The sequence below is a fragment of the Haliaeetus leucocephalus genome, unplaced genomic scaffold (genome assembly GCF_000737465.1).
Source record: "Haliaeetus leucocephalus isolate CR32 unplaced genomic scaffold, Haliaeetus_leucocephalus-4.0 Scaffold213, whole genome shotgun sequence".
Classification (NCBI taxonomy): Eukaryota; Metazoa; Chordata; class Aves; order Accipitriformes; family Accipitridae; genus Haliaeetus; species Haliaeetus leucocephalus.
The window spans coordinates 406015-424811 of record NW_010972649.1 but is presented as its reverse complement, the minus strand read 5'-3'; the positions used below and the strand labels follow the sequence as shown (position 1 = coordinate 424811).

Genomic DNA, 18797 nt, shown 5'->3' with positions numbered 1-18797 from the left:
CAAAGCTTTACAGATTCTGGAGCAACATCAACTCCCCTCCCGCATCGTGTGAAGCTGGTGAACAACGCATCTGCACAGATCTACTCCTGCCTTTTTTGTGCCTTGCTATGTTTACTCGTGCACCCACAGCTCTTTCTAAAGGAAACTTGATTCTTACTTTCATGGCTGTGTTAACATGACACCAAAACCTGCTCCTGCGGCAGTTTGCAGAGGGATGAGGATGTCATGCTGACACATCCAGGGCTTGATCTGACAGCAAACAAGGATTGCAAAAAAAAGAAAAAAAAACACCTCCAGATTGAATGGGCTCAGCTGGGTGGAGAAAACTCTTCTGCTTTCAAGCACATGCACCCTCACGTGTTCAATGGAGACTTGGGGGAAGAGAGAACCATAAGGTGATGGGGGTAGGAAGATGGCAAAGGTTTTTATGCTTTATACCATCAGAAGACTTTGCCTTGCACCTCCTTCTTTCCCCACAGCCTCTCAACTCTAAGTCAGGTCTAACCTTTCCAAATGTAAACAGCACTGGTTTATGCTGTCTCAAACCAGACATTTTGAAACATAAGGCCAACGGCTGCCCTCCATTACCTTCCCCTAATCTACCTGCCAGTAGTCCCAGGCACAGCAGACAGAGGGGTTTGTCTCCTTTTGTCACCATATGCATGCTTTTAGGGCACACAATGACAATCAGGACAAAAATACCACTGGGATTTCATTGTATTGTGCCGATGCAATGTAATTTGGCAGCACATGGAGAATGCAGCAGAAAAACAGCAGGGAAGATGGTGATGGGAAACCACACGCTCAGGCTGCAGGAGTCAGGAGTCAGTTTATGAACGGTCCTGGAAGCCACATGTAAGTGGGATGCGTACACATGTATATGCGTGCACATGCACACAGACGGACATGTAGACTTACGGGAATAAGTCAGGAGGTGCAGGAAGCATTTGAACACAACCACAAATGCAGAGAGCAGTAGCTTACCTCCCAGCTCCCTCAGAAAGAAGGGACACTTGGACAGGAGCTGCCATAACTCTATGTAACCACTGCTTTGCTACCCTGAACTGGGGGTTCCTGGCAGAAACATGGTGCTGGCAGAGCACATGCAGACACCAAAAAGGCTAAGAAGAGCTCAAACCCATTTCTCCTGTGAGACAATGTGGCCGGTATTCTTGATTACCGCATGGGTTGCAATTATTTCTCGTCTCCAAGGAAAAGGAAACATCTCTGGGGAGCCAAAAGCAAGGGAAAGGGAGAAAAGGAGCATGGGAATCACTGCAGGGGGGTCTATAGGTAAGGCATCCAAAGGGAAGATCACATGGTGAGGCAAGGGAGGTGAAAACCAGCATGGGTGAAATTTGCACCAGTAATAAATAGATCGATGGGTTCTGCTCTTCATACCAGACACCATCTTTGTCATGAGGAAGAGGAGACAGATACAATTTTAATTGCCTGCACCGAGTTTGGAAGACAGCTGTGCAAGACAAACACTCTTCCGTATTATTTTTCCCTTGGGTCACCACGCGTTCCCCAAAACTCATGCTGAGGCTGTGCATACAGATGCCGTACCCTGTGCCCCCAGTGAAGAAAACAAAAGTGCTCATTCCTTTCTTAAATAAAGGAAAAAAAAGGAAACAATATTTTCATTTTCACACTAGCAGCAAGCAGCAGGCGAGAATCAAGAGGTGCTAAGAGATGCAAGCACGTCCTTTCCAACAGATACCTTCTTCTTCGCCAGCAATAAGTCCTGGTAAGCATTCGAACGGAGGAAGCGCGCATAGCTGTCACTCTTCATCAGCTTGTAAATGTGCTCCTGTGGGACAGGAGGAAATGAGAGACAGAGAATTGTTATCAAACCTCATTTAGACATCACAGGGATTTAAAACACAGCGAATTAGAAGGAAGAAAGACTGATCAAAGTTCTAATTAAGTCTGCTACTATTGATTATCTGTGTTGTGGTAGTGCACAGCAGGTCCATCCTGGGGCAGGACCCTGCTGTGCCTGCGGCTGTACGAACACAAAACAAAGAGATGGCCCTCACCCCAAAGGCTGTCACACATTATTCAGTAATCAGCGTTATTCTGCAAAGACTGCAACTCTCAGAAGTCCCCAGATTATAAGCAGGTGTCTAGCCAGGCTGAAAATACTGGGATGTCTCAAGAAGGAAGAAATAAACACCAGAAATCATCCCATAGATTAGGTTTCATTTTACCACTCATAGATACTTGAACTATCACCCAGCACTCCCCTCCTGTTCATAGAGGGGAACTAATACTTGGACACATTTCATCTCCACTTAAGACACAGAATTAAAGCAAGCCAACCTGAAAAAGCCTGTATCTCTGGTGACTATGCAAGGAGGTTATACAACTAGCTCAGATGTGGATGGCTACGTCATATGTATGAAGTTATGTCAGATGAGTCCCTCCCATAGGGTCTTTTTTCTCATAGCAAGTCAAACTACTGTTACCAGTTTGCTCTGAGAACACTTACTACATGCATCTTCAAACCTAGAAAGCAGTGGTTTATTGCAGCAGAACTTAATGCCTATCCTTTTCCAATTTCCTTGCTTAGTTTTACTTTCCTGCTGAGAAACCCTTAACACAGTCAGCTCTTCTTCTCCTAATTATCCCTGGATTTGTAATAGATATTATCCCAAATGCCAAGAAAATCAAATCAAAATACTTTGACCAAATAAAGACTGAGAACATACTAAAGGAACTCAAGAGAAAAACAGGCACCCTGGACATTTCTCTTAGACTTTGCCCAAGGAAGCACTTTTATAGAGTTAATTAGCAATTTTATCTATACTGATTTATACAACGTGAAATATTCTCTCCTGCCCTAAAGCCATCGTACAGAAAACTTTAGAAGAGCCAAACCAGACTGAAGTCGCATGGCTTATTTCACAGTGTTAACAAGCCAAGCAGAATTCCCTTATCTTCACCATCATGGGTAATTAGTGATGACCTGTCTATACACAGAAGAACTGCTTAGCTCAGCTTTCTCGCACTATTCGGTGTAGTCCCAAGAGGAGCATAACTGCCACTGGTTTTCCTATGACACAGCATAAACATATCCTTTGAGCTACAACCTGGTGTGGAACAATTTTTAGTGGTTAATTTCCATACTTGCTTTCAGACCTGACAGATCCTCATTTGTGTAGCACTATCTATCTGAAGGATAGCACAAGATTTTGCAATAGAAATGCTCATATAAAGCCATTTAGCAACTGTCACCCTTCCTTGCTGCAGAAAAACACAAGGGAGAGTACAGCTTCACAGTTCTCACCTACAGCACTGCCATGAGATTTCACATCCAGCTGTGGGACATTTGTTCTATTTATTCAGGACAGAATGAGCCAAGTACTCGCTAAGACAAGAAGAGGGAAAATAATGCACGTCATGGATATGGTCGTCAAAAGGTTTCCGTTTCTCTGGTGTGGACAAGGATTTTCAACATCAGCTGTCTCTCAAATACTTTAACTAGCAGAAACTCAGGATTCAGTTGATTTGAACCCAACCATATTGCAACCAGTTCACCTGTAATGAGTTCACTTCATTGACGGAGTTCACCTCCTAATGAGTTCTTCATAATTACCTGTGAAAAAACCCCACCTAACTACATACCTAGCAGTCTTCTTCCTTCCTCTTCCAGGACCATGAGGAGACTGATGAGTAAGTGGGGCAGCCACCTTGTAGCCCATCAACAGTAAAGGGCCTGAGGGGTCTCCAGAACCTCCCTTCTCTTAGTGGTCCTCCCTTGCAGCACCCAGTACATGCAGGATGCTGGTGGGAGGGGGTGCTGAAGCGGGCAGGAGGGTGCTGTGGGGCTGAGGTAGGGTGGTGCGTGACAGGGGTATTTGGATTAACATTTTGATAGACAAGTGATTAATTTGGACTCCAAATGGTTTCTTTACCTGTGGTCAGACAGACGGGTCTGCTCTGAAAAACAGTAACAACATTTTTGGAAAATAACATTCAGCGTTCATTGCCGTGCAGACAGATCACACAAGGTGTTTGCAGGCAAAGGAGAACACACCAGGCTGGCCGTACAACCCGCCGGCATGCCAGCGACAACTATCATTCTTGCTCATGTCAAGATGACTTCATGTATCTGACCTTAAAACAGTATAAACTCAATATCTGGCTGTGGGAAGGGGCAAAAATTACTTTGATCCTGAGATGAAATAAACCACAAGCCGACTTCTTAACTGAAGCCCTTCCCTGAAAAACAGAACTATTGCACACCCACAGCCCAACTGCCACTGCAGTTAGCTGATTAGTATGAAGCATTTTCCCTGCTTTTCACATCTTGGAATCACTGAGCAGCAACACCGCTACCTTTCAGCTGTTCACCAAAGATATAATCAAACAGGGAATAACTATTCCTAGGCTTTGAACGCTAATGAAGAAAGAAGGCTGGGCATAGGGGAAGGGAGGGACATGCATAGCTTCAGAACCAAACTTTACTGCTTAACTGCAAGAATTCAAAGGGCTTGCTTTGAAGAAGCTCTGTACTGGAGGCACAAATGATACATCGATGATTTATTTTACAGCACTGCATTTCTGAAGCACCTACTGGAAGTCTCAGCCAGTTGCTCAGGTCAGCAAAGATTGCCTTCCAATTTGCAACAGTACAGGACACTTACATTGCTGCAGCCAAAATCCCCACTGAGACTGCACCATGAAGGTTCCTGCTAAAATTGTGGCTGCAGTGTGTTTTCAGCCCACTTACACAACAAATCTAGCTGCAGGACAGGAAACGCCAGTGGCTAAGACTTTTTTTTTCATCTTTAGCCTACTCTGTTCTTTGCCACCAAGCTATTTTCTGCTATACTTTCTAGAATCTGTGACTTTCGAGGGAGAATTTACAGCTAGTGTTTAGCAACCCCTCATTTCATAAATACACTGAAAGCTACTGGAGGTCTACCAACTAACATATTCTTCTGCGGAAGCCTGAGCAACAGGCATATCAACAAAGGTGTGTGCACGGATTTAGCTGCTCTGTGCAACTTGCACAAATTGGCTTGTCCCTTTCTATCATGGATTTTTAACTCACTTTGGATCACCGCAAACCACTGGTCTCCCACTTCTTGTTTTACTGAGCAGGTGCTTTCGTGCCTCCTCTTTATCACATGGTGGAGAGGGAGCACAACCTCACCAGACTGAAATCTCCAACTACAGCCAGCATCTCTAGTGATGCACTTTATACACACGCATGCTCCCTGACATACCTGACACCGTTGGTAAGAAATTTGAGACTTCCCGTCCTTATGCTGAGAGAACTCTGCACTTTGTAAAGTTGTTTATTATAGGGTAATGAGCTCATTATTACTGGCTCCCTGAATACACAAAGCAATTGCACTACTTGTGTAATTTTTAACAACACGGCTGCAGCTCTGGACATGACAGTCTCTTGCACTGCGAGCAGTCTGGCCAGAATTATCATTGTGACATTTCTTTGCAAGTGTCATTGGAAGTTCCTGTGCCACATCTGCACAACAGCAGGAGAAACATTTCATCTAGACAGTGTAGCATCTCCCAGCCATTGCTGGGTATCGCTTCCCAGGTAGGGCTCAGACTTCCAGCTCCCTGCTCTATCCTTAAGACAGCAATCCTTTAGGGATTCACATTGCAAAAACAAAAAACCCAACTGTCTAACAAAATTGCCCAAGTGATCTATTAAACCCTTAAACAAGGTAGCACCATGCTGCTAAAGCCAGATAGAAAGCAGAAAAAAAAAAAAAGTCTTTCAACCTTTGGCCAGGAGTTGACGGGCATCATGCATCCCACTGTTCTCCCCTGAAGCCTTGGCAGCTACCTCTGAGCACCAAGCCACCATCTCAGGCCACTGCGGCGGCAGCTGCGAGTTGGAGACAGGGACTGACTTGACATGTGCGAGCAAGCCCTGGCGAGCTGGCTTTTTGAGCTGACCAGTCACTTAGTCCCTCACACAGCATGCTGTTGATGAGTGCTGGCTGTACTGATGCTACCCTGCGAGGATGGACGCACATTTGGAAATGTCGGTCTAACACGGAGGGTGACACAATAACCTGCTTTTGTAATTACAGTGGATTTCATATCCAGGAAGCAAACAATTCCCTTACAACAGTCCTGCAAGCAGAGCGGGTTTGCTGTCAAACATCCCCAGAACTGTTGTTCCCCAGATCCTGAACCAGGGCAACAGAGGGAATGGGGTCTGCGTGCATCTCTTCTTGAGAAAAAGGCAGCCCCCCTTTTGTGTTTCATGCACCTGAATCACATCTGCTTCATGGTGGGAAGAACTACGCAGCAGTCCTGAGGGCTATCCAGCTCCACTGAGCATCTTCTCTGTACCTAGGCTTCTATCGTGAGAGTTACACTTCAGACAGCGTAAGCGTTCCACTTATCGCCATTGCATGATATAAAGGAGAACAAACAGTACATTTTAAAGGGGGAAATGTTGTCACTTCTGTGAATTAGATAACAAAGGAACCAGCCAGGTAACTCACAAAAAAATTCTTTTCTACAGTTAAATGAAACCAAGAGGAAATCCCGCCCCTGACAGTTGACAGCTTAAGTGCAGGGAAATAAACCCTGATAAGGTTCAGCATCTCTCGGCTGTTTTCCTTCCACAGGCTCTATCTTTGGAATGAGATGAAGGACAAGCTCTGTAAATTTTCTTGACAAGAGGGGAAAGGGGGAGAAAAGAAAAAAGAAAGTTTGCAATCCAGACGGGAATGTGGGAGGTGGTTGAGATAGCAGAGACTGTCTCAAAGCTGCACCTGCTTCAAATCAATGTGCTGCAATGTAATCTCAGGTCTCTCGCAGTCAGAGCGCCGTGACCCTGAGGAGGGCATGGGTGGCAGCCAAGCAGGACCTTGGGAACACCCAAGAAGTATGTGGGGAAAAAACCGGAATGATAAAAAAATAATAACAACACTTGACTTGCACAAAGCACCTGGCAGACCTCAGGAATTGTGTTCTTTGTTAAGAACACTTCTTTTTAGCAGAAAATCTTGGTTCTTTCCTCTGAATCGTGTATATGAGACGAGAGGAGTGTTGGTGGTTAAACATCCATTTCTAATCCCACCTGTATCTTACTCACTGTAACATTTTATGACAGGCTTGATTGAGAGTTTTTGGGGGTTGTGAAGGCCAAGCACATTGTTCTCATGACCTCCGAACACCAGTTAGATTCCAGAAAGCCCTTAAATTTTAACTTGCTGATAGAAAGTTTTCCCTGCTTGTGTCTAAACACAGCTGTAAGCTTTAGATGACGAGGGGGAATAGGGGGAAATTGCAAATTCTTTGCTCATTTCAAGGACAGGTTTCCCATTTAGCACATTTTTAGCCCATTCCAGGGAGCTTACACTAAGGCTAGACAGCTGTTGAGATTCACTTGAGCCCCAAGGGCCCACTTTGCCCTTTGTAAACTGGTCAGAATCCTCCTTGCTGTAGCTCTCCCACTAACATCTTTTGGATTGTTTTGGAGCACCCCTTCACCCTGTCTCCAACACCTGGTATTAAACTAGTTAGAGCTGATTTGGAGACCCTTTTGCATTGCAAGCATGCGAACACCAGCAGCCGCCCCTCTGGCCAACTGCAAGGGAGATTTGCAGAATGTCAGACAAATCCATTAGAAGAAAAGCCCACAAGCAACGTAAAGCAGTAGATTAAACAACTAAATAAATAACAGCAAACCGCAATGAATGTTAATGTTTGTTCTACCTGTATGCTGGGCACCGGGGAGGAATTTACTGCAGATTTGCACAGGAGAGAGCAGCGCCTCAGTGAAAGCCTTGTGGCCTTCGCTGGAAGGATGATAATGGATGCCAGCTGAGGACCTGCCCGGGGTTCGCTTTTGGAAGAGCTGCCTCTATAGCGCAAAGAGGACGTGGGAAGGAGAAAGCAAGGAGATGCTTTTCAGAGCACATGGTGCGCAACTGCTGCACCTTCCAACTAGACTTGGCAGCAGCCTAATGCCTTTCTGTCGGCACCTCTACTCTGCACGGACGTCTGTGGCAGAGGAGATGAGGTTAACCCCTGTGCCAGCACGCACACATACTGCAGTCAGCAAAACCTGCCATCCAGGGGCTGTTGGAGACGTATCCTATTCAATCTGTTGTACCCTTCCTAGCTCATTCTCAGGAATCCTGCCTGACTGGCAGGACCCCCTACCACACCACCACCAGGATCCTCCAAAAAGCCAAAGAAAGGAAAGGAGACCTACTCCTCTTTAGCCGTTACTTGTGCCACTACTGAATGCAACAGTTTTTAGGAGCAATTTAGATCAATTGCCATTCAGTCTAACTGATGGTCCTGAAATGCACTTTAGAGAAAGCAGGAAAAAATGCTGCATCAGCTCTGGAAGCTGAAGTAGTTGGTAGCAGGCACAGCTGAGATGAAGCAAGCAGTGAAGAAGCTGCAGAGGAGAAGACCTTCACACTTGCCCTGACTGAAACTGATGGGAAAACACCAGTTGGTGGGGGGGGGGGGAGGCAGGGAAACAGGGGGGTTTTATTCCGATTCCCCTTAATGTCTCCAAATCCCCACTAAGAACGCCTCTGGATCTGCTTATTCTGGTCCCTGAATTTAGGATTTTACTCTTCCCAACACAGCTGTACTGCAGGGTTGGAGCTGTCTGCATGCATCAACCAGGGAGAGCCCCTTCCCGAAGGCTCAGCTGTACCGGGCAGTTCTGCCGCCTAGCAGGGCGAGGGGTAAATGAGGGCTCTGGCTGCTCCAGGAGTGCTAGGCTTTCCTTGATTTATAGTTTAGAAAAGAAATGTTTCAGGTTGGTAAATCGCACATAAGGGTCTTGGCCTGAGTGTGAATTGCTCTGGAAAATCTGAGCAATATCATTTTGGCCACTCTCAAGTTATTTAAGCGACACAACAATTTACACCCACAGTTTTAGCTGGTGCATTTTCTTCACATTCAACCAAGTTGGTTTTGCTACTAAGGAAAAAAAAAAAAAAAAAAGAGATGAATAATTATACTGTAATATAGACTAACCTCCCTGCTAAACTAAAAAGCATAAAACCTCTTTTCAGGCCACAAATGAAATTACACTGGGCTGAAGGCACAGGAACGTAAGAAAGAGCTTTAGCAGGAGGGATAACTGTAAGCAATGAGAGCTCATTTTGAGTAATACACAGAAATCCTTTGTTTAGCCCTGTAGATACATAGTTGGAAACACAATGTAAATCTTTTGTGGGAAAGTGCATTGATAAAAGCAACACATAAATTTAGCTTTGGCTCCCCTGCAAATTGATGAGACAACTGGTTTGCTTCATACCTTCAAACATACAAACGGGAAGGCAGAGCTGCCGGGGGGTCCGTGGCAGACGCAGTGCGGAGGACTACAGAGGCAAAGGGTTGTCTGTCGAGCGCTGCGCAGTTAAGGGGTCAGCCTGGTACTGCAGGAGGATTTAGTCCTAAATATAGCAAGGGCTATCCTGGGAGACAAGAGTGGGCTGCTGGGAGTCTAACGCCATATGAGCAGCTTTAGGTTTTGAGAACAATGATCGTGGCTAAGAGGCTGATTCTCTCAATATGGGCCAAATCCTGGCTACTGGCAAAAAGCCCAAGTGAACAGGTTTTGCCTGGGAGGAGGGGACAACCTTATGCAGCATTTGGGAGACTGGTGTCTCTTTTCCAAACAATCCAATATCTAGGAGTTGCAGCAATGAAGATGGGGGTTTTCTCTCCTATACATGCTGTGGTATAGCTACGTGATGTAACTACTTAACTTTTTGGCCAACACTTGCAGGGCGTTCTGCAGCTTCCTCTTTCTGTTTTCTCTGGAGAAAATCCTGCCAAAAAGCTGAGTTGTGCCATGGAGAGGAACACGCAGAATCCCTCATGCAGCAGAAAGGAAATTCTGTTGCACTGGGGCAGTCTGTGTCCCATAGGAGACGGTGACAGAGCAGGATGCAGCCCTACAGAAACAAGTAGCATGCAGCTTCTGAGTAAAGGTGGCTATGCTGGCACAGGGACCACCAGCCCTGCTTGGATGCCTGCCTAGAGAATATATGCTGGATACATAAACAGCCTTCCATGCCTCATCAACATTTTGGTTGTAAGATATCTATTGCTATATCACCTTGGACTGCCTTTAAGTGATTGAGCTCAAGCTCTTGGAGTCCACGCTACAAACACATATTGAAATCTTATACCTGTTTGGCAATGAACTCCATCCTGATGGCACACAACATTCATACCTGCTGTGGGCTGAGCAGGTGAATCTCCCCAGGGATTTTATTTTTTTTTCTAATTAGGAGGGTGAACACTTTAAGAGATAAAAAGTTAGAAAAATTGAAGACCACAGTGTTCTTGCAGCACATGGTTTTGGCAGGTGTGGAACTGAGTCATCTGCAAGAACATTCTCCCATCATCCATGAGAAGTGGACTCCTGGAGTCTTGGCTTCTCAGGTAGAAAGGGATGCACTTGCAAGCAATTTCACTCCCTGCTTGGGAGAAAGAACAGCATCAGCTGCTGATTAGTTCAGGTACAGGAATGTCAATTTAAAACTCTATTTTATTTATGAAAGAAGAAAAATAAACAAAGCAAACAGGAAAGTAATTCCAAAGACAAATATGTGGCTTACTTTACTCTAGCATACCTAGCTCTGAAGCCTACCAGTAAATGCCCCTACAAGCAAACACTACTATCAGGAGACACAACGCATTCTTGTGATACTAGTTTCCAGGGCCAAGGGACCGAGGAAGGGATTGAAGACTTTCTGAAGGCAGAAAGACATTTCAGAGGAGGCAAGGAGATGCCTGAAGGTGGTGGTGGTGGTGGTGGTGAGTTTAAAAACTAATAACGTGTTGTACAGATAAGCCATAATTGTCACACTCACAGCTCTGGGTTCCCATGTTAAAGATGAATTACTTTGGCTGTCAGGAGCTTCATTAGCCAAAAGAGGCCATTCAGATGGACCCAAACCTATTTACTTTCCGGAGCTGGCTGTGCCTGCTTCATATTGCAGGGCCCCACATTGGTTGTTCAATGATGCTGATAACTCCTGTGGGAGCTTACATCCTGCTAAGTAGTTCACTGTTTAATTGAACTGACCTTTCCCGACGGTGCCCCTTGTATTAAAAGCTGCTTTACTCCCCCGTGAAAATGGTTTGATAATCATAATATTTTACTCAGCGGACAGTTGTTTAAGAGCAGAAAATAATCAGCTAAATTGGTAGGCTCGCCTCTGGAGGGGCCCAGCACTAAAATGACAAAAGGTGCTGCAGATCAAGACAGCCGGCAGAGCTGACGATCGGGACGGAGCTAGGAGCAGGGGCTGCGCTGTTTGAGGATGGGGGACACCAGCAAACTGGATGGCTGGGGGAGGCGAGCAGGGGCTGAGCCAGCACAGCACGCTCTGCTCAGAGCCGAGGCGAGCTGGCACAGCTTGAGCAGGGCAGGGGGTGGGCAAGGGGACATGCAGGAGACACAGCAAGGGAAGGCGGCTCTGTGCAAGCCGAGCGGCGCAGGACTGCAGGGTGCAGCAGCAGCCAGGGACAAGACAGGGCAAACATCTTCAGCTGGGACGGGGAAGTGGCAAAACGCTTGCCTCTGTGATATGGGAATCCATCTTAGGGGTAGGTCTGCCTGAAATAATAAATGCACCCCAAATTCAGGTTTGGAGGACGTTTGGAGCTGAGATTTTCAGTGTCACTTTTCTTAAATAGAGGAACCATTTCCCTTTAGAGCGTGAGTGGCCTTGGGATGAAGAGGTCTTAAGTGAGAGGCATGTTTGTCAGGAGCCCCCTTTTCTCCCTGTTTTCTTCTAGGACAGTTGTCTTACCAGATGGTCGTGCAGCATCTGGGAGAGCTCTTTGGGGCTGGGAGCCAAGGCTGTGCAAAGAAGCACATCCATGTAGACTGTTAAGCACCTGATAACAGACGATACTTTGCTTTCAACTTATGGTTATAATGCATTCACTAGCCTGAAGTATATATACTGTGCTCTGCTACACCTTCCCCTTCCCAAGCACAGCAGTATGTTCATTCCCAGCACTTTTTATACAGAATTGGCATTTTGCGGGTCTCCTGGGTCAGCGTAAGGCCTAGACTGCCACATCACCATCTCCTGTTTTTCCACAGCAGGAGCAGCAATTTCATTTTCTCAGTTCAGCCAACCCTTCTCTTTCCTCTTAGTCTTAGTGTCTCATTGCTGCAGGCATTCAAAGAATGTGCTGTTTAGTAAACTAATTTTTTTTGGTGTTCTTTATTCACAAGGACATTTCAGTTGTTTTCCTCTTTGCGCTAAAGCTACACAGGACAGGACAGGACAACACTCATATTTTCCCTCCCACAGTGGGGTGTTTTGACTGGTTGTGTCCGGCTGAGTCCCTAGGAATGCGGGATGTGTGGGAGCTCTCATGGGCTCCTGGTGCCAGGGTGCCGAGATAAGGCAGCTGGGCCATGACCTGCTGCAGATTTGTGAACAACAGAGCCCCGGAGGTGGCAGGGCTGACCTGGGGGAGACGCCAGGACAGTACCTGGGAGATTCAGGGTGCACTGGGTTCCCATGAAGTGGATGTGCAAGCAAAAACGTCCCCTCTCCAGGATGAGCCAGTAAAAGCCAACATTGCTGCAGCTCCGCCGTGGCACTACGCCCTTCAGCAGTGTCCCGTTTCTCCCTGCTTTTGTTAGACAGCCTTCTTAGCTCTCTGGTCAAGCAGTCAGAAACAGCTTGCTTGGCCTTTGGAGAGCTACCTGAAGTCCTCTGCACAAGAAGGTAACTGGGTTCACCTTCCACATTGCCCTCTCCTCTCCTGGCACAGATTCAGTCTCAAAGAGGACCACAGCTAGGCCTGAAGGTCTACCTTTGTCTCATACTTCTGTGTCCATGAACCAAAGCAGATGAATTGAGAACATCCATCAGCATAAAAATCCTCTGAAATAGAATTAACTCAAGGAGCTAAAATTGCAGTCTAACTGCAAGAGCTCCAGCTTGATTTCATCAACTCCCCTTTGAATGGCAATTACATTGTGAACTGATCAGTTCAAGCCTAAATCCTCTGTGTCTTCTTCTGATTAAATACTCATTGTCTAAACATCCATCTTATTTTCAGTACTTCTACTTATCAATTTAATCAATTCCCCCATTATCCACCTATCTGCTTTAGCCTGCATTTTGCCATCATCATTTTTTTCAGGTGATGCAAATTTGCAGAAGTTCTTGTTCGCTGTAACTGCAAAGCAAAAAATACATCTTAGCCAGAATGTCTTCATCCTCCTGTGTTTCTCAGCTTTAAAAAGAACATTTAAGTTGCTGATATCACAGGGGATTGCCTTGAAACTTTGCGTATGTTCCTTCTATGCTGGCCCCAAGGAGCAAGATTGCATTCAGGAAAATACAGTATTTGATGCTGGTTTGAAAAATTCATTGCTTAACCTTGTATAAGTGGTCCACAACATCTCCCCTGAGATGGAAATATTTTGTTAGTGGAGTATTTTGAAGAACTGCCTTTGAATGCCAATTTAAAGAAAATATAAGAAGAGGAATTCTTTTCATTTGCTGTTGGTTTTACTACATGCTTTTGATAAAAATGATTATGAGGAGGATATCTTTTAATTGTGTCCATGTTAATATTTGCCAAATGACACCTTCTTCCTTTTTCTTTTTTAGCCTTTATAAAATGATATTTTCACTTTCTCAGAAGGTTATGCAGCTTTATCCTTGCTCATAGCAGTTTTTCTCAAATTATCTGTTTTCCTAAAGGCATTTTCTGTGTACAGTTTATCTGTAAAATTTCCCTGATAAATCTGGGGCCCTTAGGAGGGAAGGATTAAGCTCACTGCATTGCCTACTGTCCTATCATTATTCTAAGGTATTGTCTGGTGGACAAGTTTCTAGCTGTGTTGGAGGGAGCTGCTAAATTTGGGGTTTGGCTAGGGGTGGTGGTGGTGAGATATAATTAGCTATAAATAAATAAATGATTAAAAAAAGTGTATTAACCAGGATTTTGATGATATCAGCCATTCTGTAAATACACCAGACTTTGGTGACAGGGAGTACAGAGAGCCAAATTGAACTTTATAGCACTCTTTCATCTTTGCTTTCTCTGAGACATAGCTCCAGCTCGCTGTGCCTTGCAGACTTGTAAATTTTGGAACATTCGTTCCCAGAGGAGCATTAGCCTGTTACAACTGATAGATTCAAAGAAAATATCATTTACCCAGCTTGAATAGATATCCTTAAAGTCACTTCAAACTGTGCATCTGCTTTTTCTTACAAGTGAGCAGTGACAACGTGACAGTGGAATATCACAGTAAAACTGAGAGTTCTGTTAGCATTAGTTCTATAAATTCAGAAACAAACCTGTGCATCTTCATATGTATATCTCCCTGGGTCTTTGACATTTTGGCTTGTTTTCTCATAGCTGTGGGAATCCAGGTTGATAGCACTTTGGGCCCCAGGAGCTAGAAACTCTTGCCAGATTTCTTCCACTCTGGTGGTTACATCCTGTAGAGGTTGTTTCTTGAGATCTTGGACAGCCAACCAAAACCTGTACTAGGTAAAAATTAAAAGGGGAGAAAAGAGTAAAAGATAGAAATCTAGATAAGACTTTGTAGATAAGCCTGGGCAGAGTCCCAAAACACAGATGTAGAGCCTAACCCCACATCTAGCTGAATTCACAGAAGACTCTCTATTTAGCATGATTTTAGGGGAAGGTGTGGTATACCTTATACCAAACCCTTACACTGTGGCTAAGACCAGAACAGTAACTTTAAGAAGTGATATGTTCTTATTCAAACCACCCCTGCAGAAGTGTGACATTAGGCATACAAACAGGAAACCTCCAGAGCAGTGCAGCTGGAGGACGAGAGCGGGCTCTGCCTCCCACAGCCCCGCTGCAATCCGCTGGTCATTCCTGCCTGCAGGATCGGGTGTCCAGAGGGGATGCAAAATGCAGAACAAACTTAATATTCATATCATTTCCAGGGCGAAGCTGTAGCAATGGCACTTAGAGAAAACTTTTTTTTTTACTTGTAAACTGACCAGCATTTAGATGGATGCCATGGGAACAGATGCATCTTGTCATAGCCATACTCCAATTTCACAAGGATATTTTCTTGACTGGACCACACTTACGGACTAAAATAAGTTAATAAACATCGAGGAGATCATATCTTTCATGGCTAAGGGCATAATCCACATCTCGATCTGTGAAACCAAAGGCCACAGAGTATTTTTGCGGGAGTAACATGCATTGTTTCTTACCCTAAAAAAAAAAAAAAAAAGGTATTTTGGTGGTGGTGCTGGTTTTACTTATTGTTGACAGAAATATGCTCTTTCAGGTGATTAATTCAGAAGATGCATGGCCCCCAGTAGCCTTTTGTTTTGGTGAACTCTACCTTCTAACAAGAAGATATCCTCCACGGCCTCTGCCCTGGGTACCCAGGTCCTACAACCTGGCTGAACGGGTACAATAGTGCTCTCCAGGGAGCACTGAGGGCTACAGGGCAAATAGGTACAGAAGGGACCTTTGCAGCCACCTGTAATAACCAGCTCTTTCTTACCCCATGGCAAAGGAGCCCAGGGATGACAAGGAGGGCAGGGCTCACCTTGGCTGTCCCTGCCCTGCACCACTCTCGCACACCCGCCTCGGCTCTGCAGACCGTGCGGTGGGGACAGCGTTTGTCTGGGTCACTGCTTGTTCAGGGCATCCGCAAGAGCTGCACAACTTAGAAAATCCTGTGTCACCCTCTTGTCTTTATGGGACACTACTAAATAAACCAGTTGAACTTTAACTGAAAGTCTGATTTCCCAGCACGAATGATTCAATGGTGCCAGCCTCCTGCCACTAAGACAAATGTTCCCCCGCAGTGGAAGGAGGAAGATAGAGTCTCTCCCAAACCAAAATGCTGTTGGCAGCGAGGGCAGGTGGAGGAGCCAGCAGCCCAGTGACTCCTGTGCTGTTTTTGACCCTTGCTTCCTTACCAGCAGCATACCAGGCAGTACCTAACCACCCCACAAACATCGGGCTTATCGTAATCGAATGAGGCCGCTAACCAATTTAGCCCGGTCCCCTACCTGCAGAGGTAAATGGCCAACTGGGGAAAAGACGACATCCGCACTGTGTGCAAGGTCAGCCTAAACCCTCCTTGTCCTCATTCCTGCCCTGCCAGGCAGGCGTGCGAGGCGAGGATGCTCTCTGCACCCATGCCTCCAATGTGAGTGGGCCATGTTTGCAGGTACGTGCGTTTCGTCTCTTGCTCTGCCGCTGCTAAGCCAGCCCCGTCTTGTGCTCTCCCCCCCCAAATAATGGCTTAACCCAACCGTGAAGCCTGTGAGATAGCAGGAGGCTGTGTCACTGTGCTGGGGGCTGGGACCCCACCTGGGCAGGACGTGCTGCCCAACCCTACCAGTAACTCTCCGAGTGACTGCCTGCCCTTTGCAGCACTGCTCCAGCGTTTGCAGGACTGCTGCATGCACGGGGACTAATGCCGCAGCAGCCCTGACTCACGCAAGCCACTTGATCATATTCCTTCATATGGTTTTCCTGGCTCCCTAGCAGGCTGCCAGTAAAACGGACTGGGGTACACTGCGACACTACACCAATACCTGCAGAGTCCTATACTGGTGGTGCTTACACAGTTACATTTGGTTTTACAAACCAAAATATAGTATTTGGGGTTGGCGGAGGGGTGTGCGTGGTTGGCCCTTTTCCATCTTCAAGACGTTAAGTGTGCCTGATGTCCTGCCTTGTTATTTAAACCATAAGTGATAACCCCACTTATCGCATGCACACAGAGAGTAAAGGGTGGCACTCACAGCGCAACAATCTGACGCCATATGTGGCTTTCTTTACTTTGAAAATATTTTATCATTCAGTTTCAGATGGGATGGGAACATGCGAACGCAGAAAAGGCATAAAGGGAAAAGATGCTAATCATTCCAGAGTAGCTGGGACACTTCAGACAAGCACTTGGCTAGAGAGAACATTTTCTCCTGGCTTATCTTCTGCCCCTGGAGCCGGGCTGGGAAAGCACGCTCATGAGAGAACCGGGTGCACTGTGAAGTGACAGCTTGCCAGAACAGGAGCACCATCCATTTTAATAACCATTTGGCTCAATCTGAAAACCAACCAACCAGACCAACCTGACACTAACAAGAACAAGCTCTTTTTACTGCAAGCGATTGTGAATTCATGCCCAAGGCTGGATGTCCTCTTCAAGGCAAAGGGAAGTTTTGTCTTGGTAAAAATTTCAAAGCTATTCACTATAGCTGGTATCTGAAAATCGAGGAACATCAAAGAGGGGTGCCCAGCCCCACAGCCTCGACTCCAAGGCAAATTCTCTGCCACAAGGAATCATCCTGAAGTCAATGCATAAGCAGGGATTTCTAGAGTATTTACAAGAAAGTAGCCGGTATTTATGTCCAGGAAAAGAGCAGATACACAATGGCTGTGCTGGAATTTGTGCTCAATTATAAAGTGCATGCAAATGCACTCCCCGAGTCAGTCCCACAATTTCTGAAGCACAAAAGCCCAGTCCCACATTCACAAGGAGCCAGGAGAAGATCCTGCATTGCCTTCTCCCTTTCTCTGGGAGGCAGATCTCCAGCGGACACCTCTTGCACAGGGCGAGGGAGGAGGGAGATGTCCTCGTGTGTCCTCTCCGCAGGTGCCCTGTAAGCAGAGCAGGATTGGCACGGGGGCTGTGCGTGCCGAGGGAACGGCGGCATTGATCGCAGGTTCTTTGCCCTTCATAAACCAGCATGCAAGATCTGGAGAAGGCTGATAATATGGTGTCCTAAACTGTTGTCAAAGGCATAAACCATGCCAGCCTCCTCCAGCTTGTAATTAAGCTGCTGTCACTTGCAGGAGATATCCAGCAATGGCACTTTATCCTACGCAGCCGCTTCAAGGCAGAGAGAGCTCCTGGGCCTCAGCATGCCCGCTCTGCCTCCCCCCAGGGCACCCCGGAGGAGCTCGGGTACTGCGGGCTGCTCTTCGCAGATGCCCCTCGGTGAAGGGACAGCTGGGGAAGGGCAGGGGGTTGCTTCTGAGGTACCTTGTAAAACAAAAAATAATTTTAAAACCTGACCAAGAGGCAAAATACAGATGACTCCAGAGACCGAGGGATGACTGTCAGCATAAGGACAGCGTTGTATCCCCATCTTGGGGGAGGAGGACACGATAACCCTGGCTCGACAGTGAAGTCAGCGAGCGACTATCAGATCGGAACACGAGCACGCTCCTCTCCTGGCCTCAGTAGCTCCGTGTGAGTATGCGGTGCACCTCCCGCCTCGCATCCCCCACCACTCACAGTCTTATTCCTTTGACCGAGGGGAAAAAATATCATTTTAACGTCACAGCTGGGAGGGGAAATGAGTGAAGGTAATAGGTATAAATCAACGTGCAGTTCGGACAGGGGAAACATTTACACCTTTGTGTTGCTTAACGGCCAGACCCTCGGTACGGCGAGCTCGGCGTGGCTGAGACCAGCAGAAATCCGTCCTCCGCAGGGCACGCTGGGGATAGATGCCGGCCAGGAGGCTGCGTGCCAAGGGCACAGTCCTTCGCCAAGGCAGCGTTTTCCAAGGAGACCACAGGGTCAGCGTGACCAAGGGCAAGCCTCCCGCTGCCCGGCTGGCCTCCCCCTCGCCCTCCTTCCTCCCCTCTCTCCTCTCCCAAGCCGCAAGCCCCTCTTTCTGCCACCTTCTACTCGTTCTGGGCCGGGAAACGTCTCTCTGGTTAGGCAGCAAACGAGGTGCCAGCGTGCTGAGGAACGGCAGGGACAGACGCCGGCAGCTCACCCCCGGCAGTCGGTCGGTCGGTCGGTCTCTCGCAGC

At 46.6% G+C, this 18797-nt stretch overlaps 1 protein-coding gene across 1 annotated transcript in view; it reads right to left on the bottom strand.

Moving 5' to 3' along the window:
- Nucleotides 1-18797, bottom strand: part of RGS6 (regulator of G-protein signaling 6) — a 107320-nt gene that overhangs the window by 23177 nt on the left and 65346 nt on the right. The window contains exons 13-14 of the mRNA XM_010566478.1: nt 14319-14505; nt 1724-1813 (exon numbers count right to left, since the gene is read on the bottom strand). Of these exons, the coding sequence (XP_010564780.1) occupies nt 1724-1813; nt 14319-14505 (277 nt within the window). The remainder of the gene's footprint in view (nt 1-1723; nt 1814-14318; nt 14506-18797) is intronic.